This window comes from Stegodyphus dumicola, chromosome 10 (genome assembly GCF_044657685.1).
Source record: "Stegodyphus dumicola isolate Sdum_Otavi_A_Nest chromosome 10, ASM4465768v1".
NCBI lineage: Eukaryota > Metazoa > Arthropoda > Arachnida > Araneae > Eresidae > Stegodyphus > Stegodyphus dumicola.
Genome location: NC_140777.1, coordinates 116,850,555 through 116,862,864, shown reverse-complemented (window position 1 = coordinate 116,862,864; position 12,310 = coordinate 116,850,555). Strand labels below are relative to the sequence as shown.

Genomic DNA, 12,310 nt, shown 5'->3' with positions numbered 1-12,310 from the left:
CAGTTACGCGTATCAATGAAAAAGCTTATAAAAAGCAAATATCGCCAATTCGTCATCTGCTTCAGACTGCAACACATTTTATAGATTAATGTAGAAAATCGTTCAATGAACATTTATTTTCATCATTCTTATTTTAAATTAGGAAGAAAAGCTTGCCTTAGAATCTGTGAAAATTTGAAAATTTTATATGTGATACATTTTTATCAGTTGAAATTATAATACCATGAGCGACAGATAGCCTAAAAAATCGAACGATTTTCAAAAATACGCCAAGAATTCAGAGACTAAGTTTTAGTTTTTATACAAGTTCCATTGATGAAGATTTTTTCCCGCTGTATTCGATGGTGCAAACAGTAAAATTCTGATATGTTTAGTTTGTTTGTTAAACGAAGACATGTATGAAAAATTGTTTAAGGGCATTCGGGGACTCCCTATACCGACAATGTTAAATTGCCCATTTTCTATGTATCTTTTCTCAAAGTCTGCTATAGATACACATTAATTAAAGTACACCTGTCTGATTATACTGAAATGAGCTTTTGAAGCATTTTAAGTTTTAGAGTAATTTATAGAATACTGTATTAGGCATAGTAAAATTTAGCACTTTTCTCAAAACAAATTATGAAACGTTTTTCTTAGTTTATCACAAGAAGCTCATTTCAGTAAATATTAGGAAATATAATAAATGAGCCATAAAAATTTACATACATGTGAGCATTAGTTCCTGAGGAAAGGTACATCGAGTATAAAAAATCACATTTGGAGGAAAAAGCACTTTTATGTAAAAATTGTCATTTATCAAAGCATTCGATGATAAATTAAAACTAGATTTTTTACAGTTCTAATCTGCATAAAGATGAAAGTGTGATATTTTTAGAAAGCTAAAATTATAGAGAATTTGAAAATGCAAAAATCTTAAATCACCATTTTTTTGAAGATTTTTGGCTATTCCAACACCCTTTAAAGATTAAATAGAAAATATATAAAATGAATTTTGGAAACCTCGCTTCACCAATTTCTATTATCATCGGCCAAAAATGTATGTACAAAACTGGAACTCGATAACTTATCAGGAAGTTGGTTTAAAAATAGAACGTTTTAACTCAATTCCACAGTATGACTAAATTTTAATCGGAAATATTTTGACTTTTCAATCAAATTCTGGAACTGTATGCAATATTAATCACAATATTATTACGCATAAATTATCTTCGTATATAAAATAATATATATGTGTTTCCTATAAGCAAAGTTTGACACATGCACTGTAATGACTCTCTCACTAAGAATTATTTGTGTGAATATTATATTTTAAAATATTGTAGCGTAAAGTGTGTTCTTAAAACATGATATAGATTATCTTATTTTGGAGTAAAGAAAATTACTTTGAGCTTATGGCTTTCCGATTTCTCTTTTTGGTTACTATTTTTTTAATCAAGTAATAGCTTACTGTTTCTTGTAATCAGTAATTTTATGTAATCAAAGTTTGAATGCATTGTAAGCAGTAAATACTAGAACTAAAATGCATTTTAGTTCATGATATTTAGTTCATGATACAGTTTTTAAAATACATTTTCACATAATTAGAGTTACAAAATGCAAAGAATGCTTGTAACGTTGATGCAATAAAATTTCACTTCATTACGAACTATTTTGATTAATAATTATTGAAGTACATTTTGAAACAAAATAAATGAAATTTAGATATTTATTCACAATTTTAGTTAAGTAAATTACTGATAATCAAATTTAATAAAGGGTAAAACATTAGTGTTATAGAACAAATAATTTTTTTAAAGCTTTGAGCTCTTCGTTCTCTTTCTGAATGTGATTCAGAAATATAAAATAAATTATGTTAAAAACGTTAAAATAAAGTTATTCCTTCTTGAATACTTTTATATAATCCTTTCTTAAAAATGTTTTACAACTTATTAGTAAGAAATACAAATAATATATAAACAGTACAACAAAAGTTATGGAAATCACAGAAAAATTAACTACTTATCAATTTTTCTGCTCAAGATATTAATGACTCTCGAATTTTACCTCAATACTATTTAAATCCATGCATTTAACATTTAAAATAAAAAAAATTCTCTTGAAATTTTCAAAACTCAAAATTACCATATAGGATCGAAAATATTTCCTAAAAAAGGAAATTCACGTAAAATAGATAGAAATTTTAGTTTATTCGACGTAAATAATTTTAACAACAACAAAAAGGGTTATTTCATTTAAAAATTACTTCAATGTCTGAATTTCATAAAGATTTAATTAACTTAATAATGAAGATAAATTTTATAAACTCAGTGGCCAGTCTCTTATTTTCATTAAGCTGATGAACAAGTCTTACCTCCTCTAAAGCAGATTTTCTCATAGAAATTGACTGCTTTAGCCACAATTATGTCGTCTCCTCTGCCGACGGAGTTGACGTTATAAGATATACAGGATGATGAGGTATAATTTAAAGAAAAGGATAAACAAGCGGCCTGCTGCTTGCATAAGTTGATGCAGTCCCTTGTAATGGCCTGGCCTGGTTGTTGGAGCATAGATTTGTAGGACACCACGCCACTGAAGCTCATGGAAACCATTTTTTCGAAAGTCTCAATGCCTCCGAAGCAATCTTGAGCTGAAAAAAAGGATAATATTAATGGCATAACATATTCATTAACTATAGTTTCTGACAAAGGGAGAGCGTGACTTGTACCTCATCGATTTTGCCCAAATTCTGCATGATTTTAAAGGCAAACTATAGGTTATATGAATGCGGCAAATTATACGAGGGCTATCTGCTTAGGGATGGCTTTGTGAAAAACTTTCGAAGGGAAATGGCTCGTATTAGCGTTATCTATGGAGAAAACTAACCATTCAGCACACCCATTCCCCATGGCTCGAACCGAGGTCGAACTACTAGCATTCAGCGGTCTTAACCACTCGGTCACTGGTGGAGACTAATTATAAAGGATTTTAATGGGAATGCATATGTAAAACAAGAGTGCGTACTTCTTAAAAGTAAAAAATTAAGGCTAAAATTCTTAGCAACATACTTAAAAGCGTGTTACCCTCAAGTACTTACGCTGATAGTGTTACTCTGGTCTTCTAATGCTAAGTCTGCTAATATGAAGACCGAATTTCGCTTCTATTGGTGACTTTTTTACCGGTGTTATTATTCTTAGATTACTTTAAAAGGAAATTTATTCTTTAAGGATACTTTAAATACTTTAAAAATTTTTAAGTAAGAATTTAGTGTAAATGCAGTCTTTCATTTATTTTTTCCTATGTTTACTGTCTTAACAACTCATTCTTTTCAACCCATTTAGCGGAGGAGATCGCCTTCAAATCTTCAGTAAGAGTACACAAGCCTACTGCAAATTTATGGTAAAACGGGGTCATTTGGTGGCAAGAACCACTGATATTAATTCTGGCCAAATTCTGAACCGACCTATGCCTCGTTATATTTTTTTGGTTTAATAGGAACAGTGCTCAGAGTCAGAATTTAATATCAATTTAGATTGTTTTCTACAAGCTTAGTATTCTTTACTTCTACTGTAACGAGATATTTCGCAATGTACGTTTGTAAAATTATGTAAAGTTTATGCTGTAAGGTAATTTGAATATCTGTAATTACGTAGTAACTATTTCCTGACTTACAACACCAACAGTTACTTACAACAAATGTATTCATGTATTGATGTAAACTGATGTATCTCCTAATGCTAGATATACAGAGATGCGAGACAATACCACCTAATCTCTTAATAGAATGTAAAAAGTTTCGCCAGCGGAACTGCGATCATATTTCATACCTTTATTTGTTTAGTTTTTTTATAAAAAATATAAAAAATATATTGTAGTCAAAAAGTTTGGATTCTAAGTTCCTAATAGATGAAGACATCAGTAACTATTAATTATTAAAAACTGAAATACGTTAACTGACTAATATTTATTTTAATTGATTTTTTTAAATAATAACTATAACTGAAAAAATATAGAAGTATCTAATATGTCAGGATTTGTGATTTATAGTGCTATATTCTAGCATGCATTGTACTTTAAAAGGTTTTTAAAACAGTTTTAGTTTTCATGGTCTTTCCCAAAATCTAACAAATTCGCAAAAATTATGCTCAGAAATATCTTTTTCAAAACTTCTAGATACTGATGTTTCAAAATATATATTTTCAGCTCGTTAAGCTGTTGCATTTAAGAACATATTTCTGAATGCTTTTTTTTCCCTCCAAAAAAACAAAATGCCCGTATCTCTAAATCTCTCTTATCATAAAAAATTCCCTGCTCTGACGGAACTCTCTCTTAGAATAAAAAAAAGCATCTTTTTTGACGTTTCCTGATATCCACACCGAAAAGCAATCACACTTTTGGACGCGTGTGATTGAACTGCGGCTTCCGCGTTTTTGCTTCGGTTACAGTTAGTTAACGGGACGAAAACAATAGACCGACAATATTGGAAATAGAAACTGCGGGAGCGGCTTTGTACATGTACTGTAATGAATTTGGATGGCGAAACACGGTTCCTCTACTCGTGCGCTACCTGATGTTGTTGAAGCATTTGGACCATCTTTTTCATGCTTTCAAAGCTCTTTGTTTCAATGTTTCCATCTCTTTTATATGCATTTTAGTACATGAACGCTCATTAAAGAATCTACGTCAATACTGTAAGCTATTTCTATGGCAAATTGTAAAAAAAATTTATAATTATCTACTCCGCATATGTTGAAAACTTTAATTTTTAGATAAAAATATCAGTTGCATCTTATTAACTAACACCGTACGAAAAATTCTTAATTTCATTAATAATATATTTTATGTTATTAAAGAAGCGGTTAAAATAACGATTAATTACACTAATGTAATAAAAATAACAGGCATATCCTAGAACTCATTTGATATGGCCAAGTATTCTTTCTCATTTCACTCACTGGACACCGGTTTGAGAAAGAGAGACAGAAATCGTATCAGATCAGTAACGAGAAATTATACAGAACTTCTCATAATTCTAATGAGCTTAAAGCTTAAATACTTGCTTTTAAACCGTGTGTATCGCAGAAAATACTCCTTGTAACAATGACATTCGGAAAACTACACGATGTAGAAGCAATACGATAACGAAAGTAAACTTTTGGGTAAATAAATTATGGAATAATTTAGAAGAAAAGTAATATCACTAAAATGATGTTTAATTGAAGAGCGTCGCATGTCTTAAATCAGAAGATAAAAGGAATTAAATAAAACAGAGTCAGGAGATGAAATAAAATCTTAAATAGTACATATAACTAGAATCAGATGTAAAAAGTGGGCAGCTTTAAAAATTGTAAGTCCTTAATATAGGCTCCTTTTCCAATTACTTCTTTTAAAGTCGTCTTCGAAGGTTTAATTAAGGGGATGACAAAGGCTTAAAGAAGGGAAATTAATTAAAATGTATTTCTTTGTTAAAGGGCATTATAAATACTATGGCATTCCGCCATTTCAATAGATGTAAGTACGTGAATCTAGAATGTCCATTTAATAGGCGAATTAGAGTTTGAAAATGCAATCTTTTCCTAACAATTTCAAATCTTGGTGTTTCCATAAAATTTTCTGAAACGATATTTTATTGCTTTATTTCGCAATTTCATTCATTTTGAAATTACTGATAATTATTTTTCATGCATGCATTAGTTTGAACGTGTTTTAAATAAACATTTTGAGCTTCTCAAATTTCTTAAAGAAGCACCATCAAGAAGAGTCTATACTTACCATCAGCCATGAAGGAGAGTGTAGCTGAGATTGTGACCATTGTCAAGAGACTAAACCATGGCACATTGGCCATTCCTGAAGAGTCGTTCTGAAAAAATATAAAAACTCTATAAAACAGATTGAAATTTGCAAATAACATAGACATAATTTGTATAAAATATGATAATTTTTAATTGTATTAATAACGAGGAGTTTCTTAATCAAGTAATTAAGTACCTTTTTCATCTTCATCTCCATTACGCGGAAAAATATTTAAAGTTTACGGTATTCTATAATTAAATTCAGAATTTCATACTGAAAAACTGCCATAAAATTCATGTTGTCATATAAATCTAGAAATTGTTTGATGTTTTCATTTAATGCAGCTGTTCCCAACGATATAGGGTCAGTATGGACTCCCTGGCTGTCGATGAGGATTAAGGGGTAGGCAGCCCAATATCCGTCGGCGATTGATTGGCGTAATCAAAATTCCACTGATTCCAAACGAATTATTAATAAAATTGGTAAATAAATGTTTACTGATATAAAGCTGTATCAGGCAATAAGGAAGGAACCATGCAAAATACGTATAAGGAAAAAATACTCTAAAATTAATTAATGCATTTTTTAAATAAATAATATTATTTAAATATATAAATTTTTATGCAATGAGTGCAAGATAAAAAAATGAATTGCAGGAACGCAAAAGAATATAGCCAAAAATTTATGAAGAACTGCCTTTGAAATCTGCTTTTGGTCAAACAACAATTAGATTTTGATTTTGTTTCTGAAAGCATGTTTATATTTGAAAAATGGAAAAACAGATACGAAAAATAATAAAATATACATCTCATAAACCATTTTTTTAAAACGTTTTATTATATTCCTAGACTAACTGCTCTCTTTAAGTTATCTGCGCGCAGTTATTTGTGTTTTTTCCCTTTTTTAATAGCGGGCACTAGCCATTTTTAGGCTTTCGCCACTACTAAGGCCAAAAGTGGTGGTCATTTTATTCTGGGGCCCCTAATAGGCAGCCAGCGTTACATACCGTGGAGGGATCAGACGATTTATATCCACGCATTCTGCGGGATTTGAACCCATGCTCTTCATCGCAGTCGGGTCCCCTAACCACTACTCCGTTCGGGCGGCTCAGTTACTTGTTTTATGATTATGTTGTATGCTATGTATTATAGAGAAAAATTTAAGGGGTCGGTGAAGAAAACCATTTTTTTTTTAAAGTAGTCGATGCGAGAAAAAGATTGGGAATCCTTGCATAGTATGTGCATGACACTTTTTTTGTACAGAGTACATATGTATTCACTTTAATATATATATGTTATTTAATCAGATTTGAAGCCGTTTATTTTATTAAAGATAAATATTTATTATTAAAGTATGGGTGACAGTAAACTTCAATAAATCACGCAGCGGTTGTTTTAATGACATAACTTGTAGTTGTGAATTATAAAGAGATATTGAAGACTACAATATCTTTACTCTGAAATCAATTAATTTAAACTGAATGGGTAATAGCACTTAAACTGAATGTGATGTTTTTATATATGGCATTCCGACTTACTTTTTTATATTATATTTTGACTTGCGTTTTATATTTCAAATTATATTTCATAAATTTTGATAACACACTTTCGATTTTACGTACTAATTTTACTGCATGGAAAACCGAAAGACAGGTTCAATCCAAAATTGGCATTGTAATTAAAATAATCAAAAGTTTATGAGGCATATAATTCTTCTACGAGACAAATAACATGCTATTAAAACTAAGTTTAACTGAAATAATAAAAACTTAAGAAAAATTTTATCTTGAAGCGAATTTTTAATCTTAAAAATAATAATGAAATATTGGTGTATGTGCAAAAAATATACGTATGTCGATACGTATGTATACAATATGTTCTATGCGTATATCACAATTGAACACAAAAAATTGGGGAACAGACACTTAGACAGATTTACTTCTTTTAAATCCACTTAGCGTCATGTCTAATGACTTAACGTCATGTTCTGAATAAATAACGACATGTTTCGTAACTTTCCTATGAATTACTTGCTTTTAAATTAAAACTGGTAATTAAAGGGGAGCTGAGAAAGGGTGATGTTGCTTATGATAAAATTGCAATATGTTGCTTTGAATATGTCTTTCAGAGAGAGGAGACAGCTCACAGGTAATCCCTGCACTGATAACCGTTTTCTTCTGAGTTTGTTTGATCAAGATTTAATATTCAACCTATTTTAAGTACATTTTAAAAAACTGTAAAAGAAATATATCTTACAGAGTCTGTATCGCTATAGGTCAGTTATGTGTCGAAAGTAAATAAAGTAATATGACGCGCAGTTTTTAAGTAGTTTATAAAAATAATAGCAATACAGTTTTGTAAATTTGCAAACATGCAAGTACACCGTTAGCAGTATCAACATAATCGAAAGTAAAGAGGCATTAAATGGTATTATCAATTTAAATAAAACACAGTTAAAAAGGTTTTTATACAATAAGCTTTTATATAAAATGGATGCAAAAATTATAATGAGTAAAATAATTTATCATATAGTTTAATGGAAGTAATAGATTAAACAATTGTTAAATAATTCTGCTTACAAAATTCATATGCAATTTTAATTTATCATATAGCTTAACAGGAGGAATAGATTAAAAATAAAATAAAATAAATTCTGGAAGCTTTCAAATTTTCATTTACAGACACATACACGTTCCGAGAGTATTTTGGCTAACGCTACTCTAGCCTAAAAATAGTTAAAAACAGTATATCTTTAGAATTTCCGGCAGACAGTCTCGAGCGCTGGAGATAAAAATGTTTTATTCCGTACAGTGTTGCTACTGCTCGCTTAAAAATTGTTAAAGCTTAATAAAATATGAAATAGACCATAAAAAAATTCCAGGTTCCAAATTTGGACTTCTAGGTGGCCATGTTCGGGTGGAGGACTATGCTATTAACAAGTTGGTGATTCTAGGCTCCTCTGATTTGTTGCTATTTCACAGTGAGAGAAACATACATACATTCACCCAGAAGTTTCATTATTTAGTTTCTTTAAATATAATACAGAGCGATACAATTTTGTCAACAAGCTGAAAAGTGATTCATCGCATTTAAGTGATTCAATGTAAAATGCCGTTTCGAGACTAATAGCCCTTCTGGGCTAACGCTTCTTTGAGGTAATAATTCTGTTTACAGAATATCTGCAATTTTATAACGTGAAAACAATTTTATATCGTATAATAAAAGCGTGAGGCGACTCATTAGCGAAATTTATTTATTTAATTGCATTGTCAAACGTATAAGCTATTATCTTTTTAAAATTTTTTATTGATTTAATTGCAATGTCAAATGTATTGACTATTACCTTTTTAAATTTATCGCGCAGTTCCTCGCGATAAATTAAAATTTATTATTCGCATTATAAAATTGCAAATTTCTATTTATTATTCGCAATATAAAATTGTAGATTAATTCTGGTAATAGAATTCGTTAATCTGTTATTTTCTTTAATGTAAATGATAACTTATTTTTCTCCGTTAGTATATTAATTATCACATCCATTTTAAATAAACGCTGCGTAAAAATCTTTTTAAATAATAATGATCTTAACTTAATAGTTTAATCTTATAATTTTGTAAATTAATATTTTAATATCTTTTAAATAAAAATGATATTATAGTATTAATAACATAACAGAACAATATAGTTTTGCTAAAACTACAATATTAACAAAAATGTTTAATGCAACGTGATGAAATTTAGGAAAAGAGCTTATCAGTATTAGAGATAAGGATTTATTAACAGAAGTCGTAAATCGCTGCGTTCAGTAACTTAAGTAAAAACTGAGAGTGAATTTCAGTGAAGGTAATAACTTATTCGGAAACTTCTCACAAAATGGAGTACTTAAGCTACCTGAAGATAATTAACGGCACGTATTTTAAACGTCGGCTAACAAGATGCAAAAGCCGGAATAACTTTGGCTGAGCTGGCGATAGTACGTAACTGTAAGGCTAGGCTACAAGAAGTCCTAACTCTGAGACATTCAAACACTCGTCTTAAGCATTCCCCAAGAAATGCATTTTAATGAGGACTACGGAAAGAAGAAGTTTAAGTAAAGTTTAGATAATAATGACTGGCATGTTAACATAAAAGTACTACAAGATGTTATTTAAATTTCCCACAATGTAGGTGTTAGGAACGGACAATTGTAACTGCTTGTTTCGCTTCTAGCCAAAAAGTCTGCATCTTGGTTTTTAAAATAAAAAACCCATAATAACAAAACTACTTTACTTTAGACTTTAAAAATGTTTTCAGGAAAAGTTTTATTCTATGATTAAAAAAAATAAGGTTACAGTTACAAACATTTTTGTTTTTATAGTTATATAATTTTGTTAGGAAAAAATATTCTTACCGATGAATATTCACTGCTGTTATAGCTGCGAAAATCTTGTAAGGAAGCCGTTTTGTATTCTCCAGTGTCTGCTCTCTACCGGAATCATTGCATCCTCCTGTCGGCATAAAAGAAAAGAGGAAGTAAGGTATACAGTCAACTTTTAAACTAGTGCAAAATTAAATATAAAGTAGTGTGCTTTCTTAAAACTTGTTTCTTGCATTTGTTTCTTGTATAGTAAATGCCTCGTAACTGACACCCATTTACCTGGCAGTATCAGAGTAACGGCACTTTTGAAATAAGAAATTTAACCCGAAATTCCGAATTAATTAACCCGAAAACCCGAAATATGTAATTTATTGTAAAAAGAATATGTAATGGGCTAGCTATCTAAATACTTAAAATTTGAAAACATCCGCATTATGCTTCTTCCGCCTAACGTAAAAAGTCTTATGAAACTAATGAATCATCAAAAATGTAAAGATGAGCCACCGATCCGTTTTATTCATAGACGTCTGAATATTAAAGGTAGTTTCTACTTTCGGTAAAATTCACTCTGATAAACGCTATATTTGCTTTGGATCTTGCTTGTAAAAATGTAAACAGCATTATTTTAAGTCGTTATTGGTGTAAATTAGGATTAATGATCATATTTGTAGATGTCGAATCAAGTGACAAAAATTATCTTGGTTTTAAAACAAGTCTGGCGCCCGTATTCGAAATCTTGGATTTAGTTACATATTCGAAGACGATTAGTGTTAGAACAGAGACAAAGCAGCTTAAATGAATTCTTGAAAATTCTGTTCCCTTCGCATTCTCTCAAGATGATAGGATATGAACTGGAAAAAGAGAAAACTGATGAAAAGGAAGGGAAGAATGAATATATTCCAAAGCAAGAAAATTATGTGAGTAGAAACCCGCAATCCTTCCAGGAGGAAGTTTTACAAGAATTTTTTTAAATTACAACAGCAATATCCTAAGTAGGCAGACATTGGGAGCTATATGAACTAAGACATTCTTAACATTTATGTGATAATAAATATAATAATTTTAAAATCTGCTAAAATTTGTTTTCCTGAAATATAAAATCGCGTTATGTATCTTAATTTTAAATTGTCTGCAATTTTAGATATTATTTATTTAATGTCACCGATAAATCAAAAACAACAACTGGGGTACTCCAAATGCTGCAGTTTTTATAGATGGTGTCACAAAACATAAACAGATAAGTTCTAGAAATAAATATTCAGTTATCGGTAAAAAATGCTTTTATCCGGAATCGGCACAATCGCTTTACTTCCTTTTAAAAGGGATTCTACTGTAATAAACCTGCTGGCCATTCAAAATGTAACATCATGAAGGAAGTATCCAAACAGCATGAAACTCGCATCATAAAAATCTTTTAGGAATGATTATACTAGGTCAGTGATCTTCAAATTTTGTCGACTCGCGAAATCCGTAGAAATCTAAGTTTTTTGGGGCGAACCGCATCCTACACTTACAAAAGTATACTTAAAATAATATTTAAATCTGATCAATATGTTCTAGGTACTTTATGCGAGGACAATTAAAGAAAAATGTATTTCTTATCAAAACATTTTAACACAAAATTAACGTAATTTACTCATTAATAACATTAACTCGTGTTTCAAGTGTCACACCTACCCTAGTTAGTGACTGGGGTGTGCTTATATGTTTTTACTTAAACTGTCGAACCCTGGGTCTCTTGATGTTATTTGCAGTCGCGTTTCCTATTCCACGCATATTTTTCTCTTTATTTTGTTTTTGTTGCCACATACGTTGGCAAGAGTTTTCACTTAAAAGCTTTTCACGTGGGCTAGGGGGGCCAATTTCGAACGTATTATGGCCATTTAGTCACTTATTTTAAATGAAAGGAACAGAAAAACAAATCGACAAGATCTTGCACTTACTAATCCACATCAAGGAGTAAATTTTAAATCTCCATAGTTTACTGAAATTTCTTAAGACACATTTAAAGTAGTGAAAGTGCGGTACATATATGTCCCAGCCCCCTGAAAAAGGGGTTTGCTCGGAATGACATTAAAACGTTTATAGCTGTATGAGAAACTTCAAGGTATTCTGCATGATTCTACAACCAAAAATTTAGGAGCTTCTCTTTCTTAAATTGAGATTTTAACGTCGAATCTGT

The 12,310-nt window shown here is 30.3% G+C and overlaps 1 protein-coding gene across 1 annotated transcript in view; it reads right to left on the bottom strand.

Moving 5' to 3' along the window:
• Window positions 1-12,310, bottom strand: part of LOC118203012 (uncharacterized) — a 130,190-nt gene that overhangs the window by 80,084 nt on the left and 37,796 nt on the right. Inside the window, exons 2-4 of the mRNA XM_085825422.1 lie at window positions 10,162-10,258; window positions 5,752-5,839; window positions 2,354-2,629 (exon numbers count right to left, since the gene is read on the bottom strand). Coding sequence (XP_085681548.1) covers window positions 2,354-2,629; window positions 5,752-5,824 — 349 coding nt within the window. The 5' untranslated portion in view covers window positions 5,825-5,839; window positions 10,162-10,258. The remainder of the gene's footprint in view (window positions 1-2,353; window positions 2,630-5,751; window positions 5,840-10,161; window positions 10,259-12,310) is intronic.